Below are 15979 nucleotides of genomic sequence, written 5' to 3' on the forward strand. Positions count from 1 at the left end.
GGCATAACGAGCCGCTACGATATATCTACAGGCTCCTACGGACCAGTTACAAACATTCTGCCAATTTGAATCAAGGGGAAAACTCGGGAGAATTTGTGAATAACTCGGGAAAGTGGGACAGGCCCTTAAGCATTCCGAGAATAAAGTTCCAACAATAAGAACTGAGGAAGTTTTTTAAAAGTTAGTTTTATATCTTGCTGCTATCCCAGACTTTATATATTTTTTAAACATTTGTTCATATTCTTTCATGCATTCTCTTTCCCTTATGACTGAATTAATAATTTTACCCCAGGCATTTTACATACCTGTTGGCGCTATGCAGTATTCTGCAGCTCTCGGAATGCTGCCCTATTTATGTCTTGCCAACTCTGCGCTTTCCTCAGTAACTAAGGGGGTCTGGATCCCTGCTATCCTAGTAGGTGGTATCTTATGCACAAGTACAGTTCGGTACAGGTGCAATGACAATCTTCCAGCGACAACATAAGCACATAGACTGAGACCGTACACAAAAGGATCGGAGTTTAAACATTATCTTTATTTTCAATGTAATAAAGAAGGGTTTCAACCCAACATCATCTATCAATTTTCTCCAGAGATGCTGCCTGACGCGCTGAGTTACCCCAGCACTTTGTGTCTATCTTTGCTATTAGCCAGCTTCTGCAGTTCCATTTTATTGCATTATGTCATTGTCTGTAATCGTTTTGTTAATCCCAAACGTAGTGATGTGGGATAGCATTTACATTGCTATTTCATCCTTTTGAGAAACCTTTTCAAGAATTTGTCTCATCTCCTAGTTTTTGTGAAATAAGTAACAGGTAAGCAGTGGGTCCACATTAAAAACAAATGTCCACAGATGTCACTCAAAAAAAATCATACCAAAAAAACCCATGATCCTATCTAATTAAAGTGTCCTGCATGTTATTACTCAGGTTAATCTATTACAAATATGAAACTTGAGGTGAAAGGGGCAAAGTTTAGATGTGCAGGACAGGATATACAGGGTCCTGGGTGCCTGGAACGCACTGCGGGTGGTGGTGGAGGTAGATACGATAATGGTGTTTAAGATGCTTTTATACAGGTGCATGGATATGCAGAGAATGGATCGTGTACAGGCAGATGAGATTAGTTTAGCTTGATAGCATATTGGCCACAGACATTGTGGGCCGAAGGGCCTGTTCCTGTGCTGTACAGTTCTGTTCTATTTTGCCTGTTATGGCAACATATTGAGAAATTTGCTAAACAGTTACTTTAAAATTTGCCTCAAAATATATTATATCGAATACCGAATATATACCTTGAAGCTTTTATATAAGTAAAATATTTTGTAAATTAGAAATTAATCATGTGAACAGCATTGATTCCTACATAGGATACAAAGAAAGGTGAAGATATATCTGAATGGAAGTCCAACAATCTGGTAAGGCAGTAAAAATTATGTTAAATTCATTGGGAACACTACCAAAATGAAACGTCTACCAAAGGCTTGATTTGCTGCACTCAAATCAAAAAAGGAGCAAAGAATGTGTGTGGAATGTTCAACCATGAATCTGTCCCTGAGTCAGGCTAATCGCAAGGTCTAAGGCATGTATGTGTTGGATTTATACATGGAGTCCCATGAGTCTGTGATGCTGTTGCAATATTTTACACTTCCATTACCGATTTTCCAACTATTGATGATCCTTGAATCTGGATTAAATCTCGGGAGCAAACTTCAAATTCCCCCCGGAAGTCCCCCCGAAGATGTGGAGCCAGGCCGGGTGAGGTAGCCCATTCCAACATCATCGGGTCTTCCTCGGCTGATTGGCGGGTCGAATTTGCCGCCTGCAGCCGGGGCTCGTTATATTTTTTAAATAACTTTGAACCTTGACGGATATAAGTGGGGCTGGAAACATGATGACTCTTGTGTACTGTCTCAGCGTATCTATTACAATTTGGGACTCCTCTTGGAGGCCGTGACCTATGTAGGTCTGGCAAAACAATCTAGAAAAGCTCTGGAACTAAGGATGCCAGAAAATCGGTGGTGGACCTCTATTCCTAAACTCTTGTGCTTAAGTATGATTGTGCCCATGAAAAGTAATATTTTTACTGAACTGTATGCAAAAAAGGAATTCCAATTGACGTAGATATATGTGACAATAAAGTACCACTCATTTTCTCCAGAATAAAAGAGGTGCTGGACCAGCAGTTGCCAAAATATTGGTGCTAGACCTGTAATAGATTACACTGAGACAGTACACAAGAGTCATCATGTTTCCTGCACCACTTGTATCCGTTAAGGTTCAAAGTTATTTTAAAAATATAAAGTCTGAACTTGGTCATGAATGCTCATGGTCCTGGCGGAGTTGCAGGGGTCGGCCTGGACAGACGATGTTGTCAATGACCTCCACCGATGCCCCATGCCGCTGCAGGCCACGTCCGATCCACACGCTCGGCCTCTTATGAGTGGTGCCCGATCCAATCGAGCCCCAGGCTGCTGCACCAACACTTCAATCCGGACACGTTGACCCGTGAACCGTGTCTATTACCTCACGAGGCCCCCACTCTGGATGGTAATAAGCTGAAGGCAGTTAAGAGAAGGTTATTAGATTGATACCTGAACTAATTAGATTGTGTCATGCGGAAAGGTTGGACAAGCTAACTTTATATCTTCTGCTGTAAAGCAACTTGATTGAAACACATCAGACAAATTACAGGTCCAACTCCCTGCTTTTTTATACGAATAACAGAATTGCTTTGTTTATTGCTCACTTACTACTTTGCTTAAAAAGCAAGGCCCTTCATGGAGTTTTACGGCATTGGAAACATATTGATTGGGAATGGTTTTGAACACCAGAAATGTATTCAGAATTATTGGTATTGAATTTTTGTGGTACAAAAACGTTGTTTCCAGTATGCAGTTTCTCATTGGGAATTAGTTCCTTGATTTTTGACAATTGCAACGTATTAGAAAATATTTAATCAACATTGTAGCAAGTATATAATAATATGTATCTCCTTCCACTCTCACAGAATTATTTATTTACGCAATATATTTTCTTTCTAGGCATGACATGCCAAGCGAGAACGTCATATACAGAGGATGAAGTTCTTTGGGGTAACCGTTTTTTCCCAGTTATTTCTCTGGAAGAAGGATTCTTTAAAGTAGACTACTCACAATTTCATGCAACGTTTGAAATCCCAACACCGCCCCATAGTGTGAAAGAACAAGAGGAAATGCTCTTCATGTCCTCCCCTTTGATGGGTCCAGCTATTAACAACAGCCGAGGCACTTTATCAGAAAGAAATAATTCTGTGGACTGCTTTGATAGCATTGATGACCTTTGCACCAGGATACCACTGAAACTGCAGAAAATGACAGGGAGGGAAGACCTACAAAAAAGACTGCTTCGAATGAGTTCCACCACATCGGAAAAAGCATTCAGCATGAGCGATTTGCCAATGAAGCTCCAACGAATTAGTTCAGTTCCCGGGAATACTGATGAAAAACTGGTATCAAAGTCCAGTAAGGTGACCTGTGAGTCAATGAACCAGCAAGTGAGTGAACTACCACCAAAGCTACAGAGAATGGCTGGTGGGTCAAGAATGGAAGGAAATTTCCCGCCCAAACTAAGGAAAATGAATTCAGAACGTTTTACGTAACTTCAGGAACCTTTTGATGGACTCTTATAATCTAATTTTTGATTAAAGACAATACTGTAATTTTGAAAGTTTAATGGGACAAATATACTGCATTTATTTACAAAACTGGGCAAAGTATCATTAGCACTACATGTATTATGAGATGTTCATTTAACAGCTGGAGTGAAATGTAAAGTTTATTGCTTTGATACGAAACCTCAGCCATTTTAAAACCCATTGTAATATTAGCATCATCTAGCATGTAGTATCACAGATAGCATGCAATAATAACGTGCAACTTTTGCATATAGTTTTATGGCATGGTTCATAATAAATTTATATTTATTCAGTGGTAGCAAATGTATAAAATGAGGCTTTGCAATGTCTCAAAATGTATTACAGAATTGGATCTTAAAAGTTCGCCAAGGTGTATTTCTAAATGAGAGTGGGTATCTTTTGAAGCTTGATTTCATGCTTTAAATTAAAATTATCTTAAATACATATATCAAATTGTAATATGTTCTCTTGAAACTAGTCCTTTTGAATGCATGTTTTGCTTACAGAATTAGAGAAGGCTACGGGCAATGTCGAGCACAGAAGGCTCGAGAGAAAATTTCAGCCTTAAATAATCTGGTATCTTCCTTGTTTTGTGTTTTATTAGCTTCACATTTTGTTTTTGGAGTGTATGTAAACAAAGGGCGGGCCAGTGAGGACAAGGGCAAATAGAAACATTAAATTATGATATCAAGATTGCACAGCAGGCCTGTGTTTTATCATCTCAAATAATACTATTTTACGTCAGCCTGCTTCATACTCTGAACTGCATAATGTCAAATACTGTATGTTACCAAACTAGAAACATCTTCAGGCATGCTGACTTTATGTATAAATATAAGTTGATTCGAACTACTAAGGGACAATGGGATACTTGTATTTATTCCTATTGCAGCCTCAGTTTTTAAGCTGAAAACTATATTAAAATTTTCAACTGTATATGCTGTTTCATTTCAAAGACTACAGTGTGTTTTGTTAATAACCTGATAGTTTCTGCACCTGACTTTTGCTAAAACGTACTTTGAAATCTTCAGCTGCTGTGCAATGAGTAAAACTAATTAAACAAATACTAATATATAAGAACACTTACTTACGCAAGCCTTCAGTAATTATTTTTATCCGTGAATGGAATGACAATTATTATCAAAATGTTGGCCCCCAAAATTTTCTTCACGTTGCAAAGGAGATAATTTGCTAATATTGCTTTGATCCGTTGCAATTGTCCACTTATTTACTGACTTCAATAGTTTGAGCGGATTATTTTCACAAACCCAAATATTGAGCGTGACTTTCATGAATAAAATGAAATTGCAGCTTGAAATTATGAATTCTAATAAACACTTGTAAAGAGGTTAATGATTCATAAAATGCAATTCTGTTTCGAGTGAGTCACCTCATGGGATATGTGCAAAACACAAAGTGCTGGAGGGATTCAGTGGGTCAGGTAGCATCTGTGGAGAGAATGGATAGATGAGTTTAGGGTCGGGAGCCTTCTTCAGAATCTAAGGAAGATTCACAACCTGAAATAATACCTGTCCACTCCCTCCACAGATGCTGCTTGATCCGCTGAGTTACTTCCAGCACTTTATGTCTTGCTCAGGATCTCCTTGTGCCTCCATGGTATGTGTGATTTGGTCATCCCACTGAAGGCAATATCAACATAAAAGTTACATTTGGATGTTTAGTTTGGTTTATTTTGGAGATACAGCATAGAAACAGGCCCCTCGGCCCACTGAGCCCGTGCCAACCTAGCAATCCCAGTTCACTAGCACTATCTTATACACTAGGGCCAATTTACAACCTTTACCAAAGCCAATTAAACTATAAACCTGTACCTCTTTGGAGTGTGGGAGGAAATCGGAGCACCCGGAGAAAAACCACTGTGGTCACGGGGGAATGTATAGACAGCACCAGTCAGGATTGCACTCGGGTCTCTGACACTGTAAAGCAGCAACTCTACTGCTGCGCCACCGTGCTGCCCAGGCTAATGGTTTAGAAATTGTTTTTCTTATTGCAACATCTACCTGCACCCTATGATAGGATTTTACATAAAAACCGACCACTCAGAATCGATTCAGATAGTTATAACATCTGCGACAACATTCAATCTTTTGTTCGTTTATGTTCACCGTGCATTTGCCACGTTAACATGAGATATGACATGCAGCACATTGGAAAGGTACTTAAACAAATCCAGTTAGGAGACACAAGGAACTGCAGATGCTGGAACCTTGTCCAAAACACAAAGTGCTGGAGGAACTCAGCAGGTCAGGCAGCAGCTATGGAGAGAATGGATGGGTGATGTTTTAGGTCGGGGCATTTTTGGGTCCCAACCCGAAACATTGCCTACCTCCAAAGATGTTGACTGACCTACTGAGTTCAACCAGCACTTAGTCTTTACATCCATTTATACATTAATAGAAATCTGAGGGGTAACTAATTTACACAAAGGGAGGTGGGAACACAAAACGTGCTGTTGGAGGAGGTAGTTGAGGCAGGTATTATCATGCTTTTTACAAAAAGACAGGTATAGATATAGGGTCTGAAGAAGGGTTTCGGCCCGAAACGTCGCCTATTTCCTTCGCTCCATACATGCTGCTGCACCCGCTGAGTTTCCCCAGCAATTTTGTGTACCTTCGATATTCCAGCATCTGCAGTTCCCTTTTGAACACTTTGTCTACTCCACTGCGATATCTCCTCAAGGTATGCCTACTTTGAAGAAGTTCTCCTCCTCTCTCCGGAGACAGTTTCACAACCTCCTCTCTAACTGCTGAGTCTGAAGAAGGGTTTCGGCCCGAAACGTCGCCTATTTCCTTCGCTCCATAGATGCTGCTGCACCCGCTGAGTTTCCCCAGCAATTTTGTGTACCCTGGTATATAGATAGGGTAGGTTTAGAAGGATATGGACCAAATGCAGGTGGGACAAGTGCAGATGGGGCATGTTGGTCAGTGTTGGCAAGTTGGGCCGAAGGGCCTGTTTCCACGGTGCGTGACTATAACTAAATTGCAAAATCCATTCACGCGGAAGCACAATTTCACAATGAAAACAAGAGCTGCTTCAATGAAAGACGCTGAGCAGCTTGCAAACAGCAGAATCAAGCTCCAACAGGTAAGTGTCCTTTAATTTCAAAAACCTGCCTCTCATCAGGCTACTGAACCATCCTATCAACAACTAGGGAGCGGTCCTGAGCTACCATCAACCTCATTGGAGACCCTCGAACTATCTTTCATCGGACTTGACTGGACATTATCTTGCACCAAACATTATTCCCTTTATCATGTATCTGATGACTCGATTGTAATCATGTATTGTCTTTCCTGGTTAGCATGGAACTAAAGCCTTTCACTGTACCTTTTATGTTTAAAACTTTTGAGGGGTGATAAATATTAAATTTTAAACTTTTATGTTTACTTTAGCTTTCAGCTAAATCTTAACTACATTGCACTTTTAACTTTTGCACTTTTTATAATGCATTTTTAATTTTGTTTTTCTTTTCTTTTAGTTCTTCTATTTTATTTCATTTTATTATTTCATTTATTGTATGACATGTTTTTATGTGAAGCACTTTGAGTCTGCCTCGTGTATGAAATGTGCTATATAAATAAAGTTGCCTTGCCTTGCCTTGTACCTCAGTACACGTGACAATAAACTAAGCCATTATCTAAAATAGTTCAAGTCTCCCACCTCTCCCCACTAACCCAGCTCAAGAATTCCCAAGCCACCCCTAACTGCAATCACCATCTCCATTCCCCTCATGATCTCATACACCTCTATACGATCACCCCTCATCCTCCTTCGCTCCAAGGAATAAAGTCCTAACCTGCTCAACCTCTCCCGATAGTCCTGGCAACATTTACGTAGCTCTTCTCTGCACTCTTTCCAGCTTCATGACATTCTTCCTGTAGCTGGGTGACCAAAACTGAACACATTACTCCAAATGGCAGTTCCTTTACATTGATTTTTCCCTGATTGAATGCAACAAAATTGGCGTTGAACACTTGGTCTTAAAATAAAAACCAGTTTTTGCTTTCACTGGTACCAATGAAAATCAGGAGAATTCTTTGATAGGTGGCCTAGCAAAACTAAACTATTTTAAAGTCTTATCCAGTGTTAAAATTGCCCCCTTTTTTTGTGTTGCAGAGTATCCAGCTACAAAATGCTGCAACCACAGCCAACTCCCTACATCAACATGACATCATGATATGAATACATTTTGTTCCACACACAATTAGCAGTCTGAGAAATACTTTGGAGAAAATCGATTTCCTTTACACTCCCTAACGCAGAATTTCTCAAGGTGTTCTATTGGTCCCTTGTTGAAACAGCGATTTATTAATATGAATAAACAATTAGGGTGGAGCTGCTGCATCACAGCAGCAGAGACCCGGGTTTGATCCTGAGCTTGGGTATTGTCTGTGCAGAGTTTTCACGTTTCCTCTTTGACCACTTGGGTTTCCTCTAGGTGCTCCGGTTTCCTCCCACATTCAAAAGACCTGCGGGTTTGTCGGTTAATTGGCCCTCTGTAAATTGCCCTTAGTGTGTAGGAGGTGGATGAGAAAGTGGGATAACAGAATTAGTGTGAACGGGTGATAGATGGTCAGCGTGGACTCAGTGGGCCGAAAAGTCTGTTTTATCCATCAACTAAACTAAAATAATTTAATATTTATTACAGAGCGGAGTGGATTTACGCTCATTGGCATGCTATCTTGCTTTAGACTTTAGAGATACAAAGTGGAAACAGGCCCTTCGGCCCATTGAGTCCATGCCGACCAGCGATCCCCGTACACTAGCATCATCCTACACACTAGGGACAATTTTATAATTTTACTGAAGCCAATTAATCCACAAACCAGCACGTCTTTAGAATATGGGAGAAAGCTGGAGCACCCGGAGAAAACCCACATGGTCACATGGAGAACGTACAAACTCCATACAGACTGCATCCGTAGTCAAGATCGAACCTGGGTCTCTGGCGGCCTAAGGCAGCAACTCTACCAATATTTACTATTAGCAAACTTCTCAGCAGGAATCTCTGGCAACTGCAATCACTCTATAACTGCCGGAGGAACTCCTTGACTTTGTCAAGACTTTGCAAAACTAAATATATTTTTCTGCCTTAATGGTTGGCCAAATTGAGTCTTCTACAAAAAAACAGGAAAAGGTTGGTCGTCAGAGCCTATTAATTACCTGAGATACTCAAATATTTAAAACACTGCTAACTACTCCATCCTAAAAACAGGATGGTTTTACATACACTTGAAGATGCAACATGGAAATAGACTATAGACAATAGGTGCAGGAGTAGGCCATTCGGCCCTTCGAGCCAGCACCGCCATTCATTGTGATCATGGCTGATCATCCAAAATCAGTACCCCGTTCCTGCCTTCTCCCATATCCCCTTACCTGCCATTCTCTTAAGAGCTCTATCTAACTCTCTCTTGAAAGCATCCTAGAGAACCAGCCTCCACTGCCCTCTGAGGCAGAGAATTCCACACACTCACAACTCTCTGTGTGAAAAAGTATTTCCTCATCTCCGTTCTAAATGGCTTACCACTTATTCTTAAACTATGGCCCTAGGTTCTAAACTCTCCCAACATCGGGAACATGTTTCCTGCCTCTAGCGTGTCCAATCCCTCAATAATCTTTTATCTCTTATCCTTCTAAGTTCCAGAGTATACAAGCCCAGCCGCTCCATTCTATCAACATATGACTGTCCCGCCATCCCGGGAATTAACCTTGTGAACCTACGCTGTACTCCCTCAATAGCAAGAATGTCCTTCCTCAAATTTGGAGACCAAAACTGCACTCAATACTCCAGGTGTGGTCTCACTAGGGCCCTGTACAAATGCAGAAGGACCTCTTTGCTCCTATACTCAACTCCTCTTGTTATGAAGGTCAACATGCCATTCACTTTCTTCACTGCCTGCTGTACCTGCATGCTTACTTTCAGTGACTGATGAACAAGGACCCCAGATCCCGTTGTACTTCCCCTTTTCCCAACGACACCATTTAGATAAAAATCTGGGGGGGGGGGGGGGCTTTTTGCTACCAAAGTGGATAACTTCACATTTATCCACATAAAACTGCATCTGCCATGCATCTGCCCACTCACCCAACTTGTCCAAGTCACATTGCATCCTCATAGCAACCACCTCACAGTTCACACTGACACCCAGCTTTGTGTCATCTGCAAATTTGCTAATGTTACTTTTAATCCCTTCATCCAAATCATTAATATATATTGTAAATAGCTGAGGTCCCAGCACCGCAGCTATTTACAGCTGCGATGCTGTAACAGAGCCTTCGGCCCACAAACAGGGCCTTCAACCCACTGAGTCCACACCAACCATTGATCACCCGTACACACTAGTTATACCAAATCTCCCTTTCACATCAACACCTGACACACGAGGGACAATTTTACAGTGGTCATTTCACCTACAATCTCGCTTGTCTTTGAGATATGGGAGGAAACTCATGCGGTCGCAGGGTGAACATGCAATCTCCACACAGGGAGCATTCGAGGTTAGGATTGAACTCGGGTCTCCAGCCCAAAAACTGTCATAATATTCTAAATGTGGCTGCACCAGCACCTTATAAAACCTCAGCAATACATCCTTGCTTTTATGTATCGACGAGACTAAGTGGGACCCGTTGGGTACCAGCTTCACATGGGAGGGCTGGTCCCCCAACGCAATATTCCACCACTCCACCAATTCCAATATTGCTGGCCAGTGGGGGGGGGGGGGGGGGGGGGGGGGGGGGGGGGGGGGGGGGGGGGGGGGGGGGGGCTTTCTGGAGCACGGTGTTGTGGGCCGAAGGGACTGGTTTCCAGATCACATGAAACCATGTAAAACCACATACAAACCACATAAAGGGCACTCACAGTTCAGTAAACACTCAGTGTTGTGTGGATTCCCAGCTCAGACTGAGAGTCGTGGCCTCTCCCTCGCCATCTTGCAGCGACTGAGCCACGTCCAGTCTTCCGGGTTTTATAATCCCTCCCCCTCGCCAGAAGGGGCATGGCCTTCATCGCGGTGATTGACAAGAGAGAGAATCTCAAGATTTTTTAAACACTAATAACTCTTTTATTTTTCGTCAATGAGAAAATCCTCGGGCCTGATCATCGGAGGAGGACTCTGAGTAAGATGGCCGAAAAATCACTGCCATATAGGCCAAACAACAGCGCAAACAGGAAGTGGTCAAGATGAGACTTTTAATTATATAGATATCCATATCTCTATAATTATAAAACTCTGATCTTGGACGTGTGTGTGTGTGTGTGTGTGTGTGTGTGTGTGTGTGTGTGTGTGTGTGTGTGTGTGTGTGTGTGTGTATAATCACATCTTCTCGAAAAAACTATGCGCTAACAGTAAAAATGTTACATATTCCGGTTTATCCCGTAGAGTCCGAAATCGCATTATCTAAAAAATTCATGCTTTATTTCTCGAGTTATTAATGAAAATGTTCACAAATCTGAAAAAAAGTTTTTTAAAAAACAGCCGTCTTTCACTGATGATATCACAATGGGTTTGTGCGCTGTGTTCCATGTGCTGTGTTCCACGCGCTGCGACTGAAGAATGAGCACTCGGGTCCCTCGGATCAGGTCCATCTCGGGTCGGGTACGTCTCGGGTCATGTCCATCTCACTCTTCCTCCTCCTCTCCCCCCTCCTCTCCTCCCCTGCTCTCCCCCCTCCTCATCTCCCACCTCCTCCTTTCCCCCCTCCTCCTCCTCTCCCCCTCTTCCTCTCCCCTCCTCTGCCCCCCTCCTCTCTCCCCCCTCCCCTCCTCCTCTCCCCAGCTTCTCTCCTCTCTCCCCCCCCCTCTCTCCCTCTCTCCCTCAATCTCTCTCCCCCTCCCACCCTCTCTCCACCCTCTCTCCCCCTCTCTGCCCCCCCTCCTCTCCCCCTCCTAAAACCCCCTCCTCTCCCCTCCCTTCCTCTCCCTACCCTCCTCTCTTCTCCCCTGGCCACTCTCCTCTTTAGTTTAGTTTAGTTTAGAGATACAGCGTGGAAACAGACCCTTCAGCCCACTGAGTCCGCACCGACCAGCGATCCCTGCACATTAACACTATCCTACACACACTAGGGACAATTTACATTATATCAAGCCAATTAACCTACAAGCCTGTATGTGTTTGGAGTGTGGGAGGAAACCGAAGATCTCGGAGTAAAACCCACGCAGGTCACATGGGGAATGTACAAACTCAGTATAGACAGCACCCATAGTCAGGATCGAACCCAGGTCTCCAGTGCTGCAAGCGCTGTATGGCAGCAACTCTACCGCTGCACCGCCTTGCCGCGTCAAGGTGCGACGATAACTAGATTCTTGATGACCTCAGGCCTTCCAGTATCTTGAACAACAACGAGGTGACTAAGGGTGGTGGTGCGGCCATAGAGTTGATGCTTTACAGCACCAGAGACCCGGGTTCGATCCTGATTACAGGTGCTCTTCTGTGTGGAGTTTGTATGTTCTCCCCGTAACCTATGTCTGTTTTCTCTGGTAGCTCCCGTTTTCTCCAACACGCCAAAGACGTGCAGGTTTGTAGGTTAATTGGCTTCTGTTAATTGTAAATTGTTCCTAGTGTGTAAGATAGTGCAAGTGTATGGGCTTCGCTGGTCAGCGTGGACTCAGTGGGCGATGGGCCACGTTGTATCTCTAAAGTCTAAAGCCTAGCCAGACTAAAGGGCCTGTCCCACGAGCATGCGACCTGCATGCGGCAAGCGCGACCAAACCGGAAGCGGGGGCCGCGCGGAGGTCGAGCGAGTGACGTGAAGTTCGAGCGAAGTCCACGGGAAGTTCGCGCGTGACGTACGGCGTCGAGACGGCTGCGGGCCGGCAGGCCGTTGCAGCGCGGAATTATTTCGCACGGTCAGTTTTTCGGAGCCCTGCGCGATGTTGGGACCAGCTCCGCACAACTCCATACGGCTCTGGCGATCGAAGTGGGACCTGCCCCGCGAGGCCGTACGGCTCAGCGACCACGTTAGGTCGCGCTTGCCGCATGGAGTCGCATGCTGGTGGGACAGGCCCTTTACTCCTGGTAACAGAATGCCCAGGTTACATAATTCTACTCTTCTTTAACCTTGAAATGAGTTGCTTGGGTTAGATTTAACGAACCTCATCCCAAGCCATTCACATTGACGACTTAGCATTCACTTGTAGAGAAAACAATCAATTTTATTACAGCTCTGAATGAAACACTGCATTCAAAATGCAAGCTACCCTCACCAAACTTAATTAACTGGAAAAAGTGAACATAGCCTCGGGCACTGAGTATATCGAATACTGTTCTGCCATAGCAACAATGATAATAAATTTAGTATTGTACTACACTTTTTTCAACTAACCCTGTGCTTGTAGCAGTCAGGAATATGTGCTAACCTGTATATTGTTCCTAAGTTAACATGAAATATAAAGAAAGTTATCTCTTCTTATATGTGTAGGAAGGAACTGCAGATGCTTGTTTATACACAAGATAGACACAGAATGCTGGAGTAACTTAGCGGGGCTGGGCTGCAACTTGGGAGAAAGGAATAGGTGACGTTTCGGGTCGGAACCATTCCTCAAAATCTGAGGCATTTTGTGTCTATATTTGTTTATAGTTTGGCGATCGTATAGGAAGGTTTAGATGGATGTGGGCCGGATGTGGGCAGGTGGGACTCGTGTAGATGGGTCATCTTGATCAGCATGGGCAAGTTGGACTGAAAGGCTTGTTTTCATGCTGTAAGATTCTATGACTCTAATTGCAATAAGCTATATCCCCTACACATACAAATTCTTTCACACCATCCACCCTTCACTACTCCAACTCTTCTCTGACTTTTAGACTTTCGCTAAAAGAGAATAGTTCAACATGGGTCATCATGAAGAATAAAATTCCTCTATGTGATACAGTTACATAGAACATAGAACTGTACATTGCAGGAACAGGCCCTTCAGCCCACAATGTTTGTGCCAAACATGATAGTTAGCTAAACTGATCTCATTTGCCTGTACATGTGCCATATCCCGCTATACCCAGCACGTGCCTATCTAAAAGCCTCTTAAACGCCACTCTTAATCTGCCTCCACCACGACCCCTCGCAGTGTGTTCCAGGTCCCCACCTCTCTCTTGCCATGCACATCACCAACCAACTTTCCTCCTCTCACCTTATAGCAATGCCCTCTAGTGTTGGACATTTCCACCCTGGGGAAAAGGTTCTGACTGTCCACCCTATCTATGCCTCTCATCAATGGATATGCTTCTATCAAGTCCCCACTCAACCTCCCGCGTTCCAGAGAAAACAGTCCAAGTCTATCCAACCTCTCCCTGTAGCTGACACCCTCTAATCTAGGCAACATTCTGGTAAACCTCCTCTGCGTATTTTCCAAAGCCTACACATCTTTCCTGTAATGGGGTGACCAGAACTGCACGCAATGCTCCAAATGCGGCCTGACCAAAGTCCTATCGTGACTTCTTGACTCTTATGTTTAATGCTGTTAGCAAAGAAGGCAAGCATTCCATATGCCTTCTTTACCATGAAGATAGATACAAAATGCTGGAGTAACTCAGACTGAAGAAGAGTCTCAACCGAAACGTCACCCATTCCTTCTATCCAGAGATGCTGCCTGTCCTGCTGAATTACTCCAGCATTTTGTGTCTATCTTCGGTGTAAACCAGCATCTGTAGTTCCTTCCCACAGCCTTCTTTACCATCCTGTTCATACAGATAGGCATGTGTTAAATGTGCGGAGGTTTGGGGTTCAATCCTGACCTTGGGTACAGTCTGTGTTGTCTCAAACCATTCTCCGTGCGATCACTTGCATCTTCCCTGGGTGCTCTGGACTGATCCCACAAATCAAACTTGTACAGACTGGCACAGAAATTGTCCACTGTAAATTTCCCTTAATGTCAATGGATAGCAGGAATATGGGAGTGGGAAGAGTTAATAAGGATGTGAGAGGATAAACATGATTTAGTGTATTGGGTGTTTATTGACTGGTGTGGATATTGACTGGCTCTGTTTCAGAGCTCTATAACTCTCTGATACTATAATTGCATTTACAAATCAATAAATGATACCAGTTTAATGTGTCGTGTAATCAATGTTGATGCAGAAGACTAAGGTTTATTATTTTGGGTGGCTTCAGCCCAGAAGAAAAAGTCCTTTCAAAATCTATTAAACCACATTTTGGGCGGCACGGTGGCGCAGCAGTAGAATTACTGCCTTACAACGCCAGAGACCCGGGTTTAATCCTGACTACGGGTGCTGTCATTACAGAATTTGTACGTTCTACCATAACCACGTGGGTTTCGTGAATGCTCCAGAATAAACCGGATGCTCAAGTTTCCTCGCCCACTCCAACGACGTACAGGTTTGTAGGTTAATTGGCTTTGGTAAAAAATGAAAAATTGTCCCTAGTGTGCCGGATAATACCAGTGTATGGGCTGATCGCTGGTCGGCGCAGACTTGGTGGGCAGAAGGGCCTGTTTCCACGCAGTAACTCTGAAGTCTAAAGTCAGGCAGCATCTGTACATTTACGCTTTATTTCTAAACTAAACTAAACACAGTTGATGGTGCATTGCTACATCCAACAGCAACCTTGTGATTAGTTGTTTTGCTGATTGTTTACTGAGTAATTTCCAATTTTAGATTCCTTACTTATTTTCTTTTTCTTTTCTTAAGGCCCCCCTTTTCTGTGGGGCCTTTTTTTCTTCTTTTCTTCCCACATTTTAAAGCACGCAGTCTACTTAACCATTATCATTCACTTAACGCCAACTACTGCGGACTACACTCCACTACTATCCTCCCTCTTTTCTTCTCTCTCTCTTTTCCTTTCTCTTTTTCTATTATAGCTTAAAGTTTAAAAAAAAAGTTGTACAAGAAATGTAATATGTTGCATATTATGATTAAGATGTATGTACATTGCTTCTAATAAAATAAAAAAATTAAAATAAATAATAATTTCCATCTTCATTGAGGCTCCTTACAAAGATTAGTTTCCTCACCATATACCACAACTCTCCACATTTGAGGTGAAGCAAACTTGATTTACATTTAAGCCATAGAATACATACAGAAGAAACTTCGGCCCACTGGTCTTGGATTCTCTCACTAGTGGAAACATCTTCTCCATGTCCACTCCATCCAGGCCCTTCCCATTTAGCTGTAAACCTTCATCTGCAAATAATCCAGTTTTTGCACATTCTAAAAATCCCCCCCAAGTTTTTCAATTTTGTGCTCTCACGGGGTAATGTGACTTCAATCAGGCAGCTACAGAGAGAGATTGGAGACCCTTGGATTGTTTTTATGTTCAGAAGTTATAG

At 43.0% G+C, this 15979-nt stretch overlaps 1 protein-coding gene across 1 annotated transcript in view; it reads left to right on the forward strand.

The window, feature by feature from the left end:
* Window positions 1-4623, forward strand: part of kcnj3 (potassium inwardly rectifying channel subfamily J member 3) — a 117831-nt gene extending 113208 nt beyond the window's left edge. The window contains exon 3 of the mRNA XM_033024066.1: window positions 3044-4623. Coding sequence (XP_032879957.1) covers window positions 3044-3639 — 596 coding nt within the window. The 3' untranslated portion in view covers window positions 3640-4623. The remainder of the gene's footprint in view (window positions 1-3043) is intronic.
* Window positions 4624-15979: the final 11356 nt, after the last annotated feature.

This window comes from Amblyraja radiata, chromosome 7 (assembly GCF_010909765.2).
Source record: "Amblyraja radiata isolate CabotCenter1 chromosome 7, sAmbRad1.1.pri, whole genome shotgun sequence".
Classification (NCBI taxonomy): Eukaryota; Metazoa; Chordata; class Chondrichthyes; order Rajiformes; family Rajidae; genus Amblyraja; species Amblyraja radiata.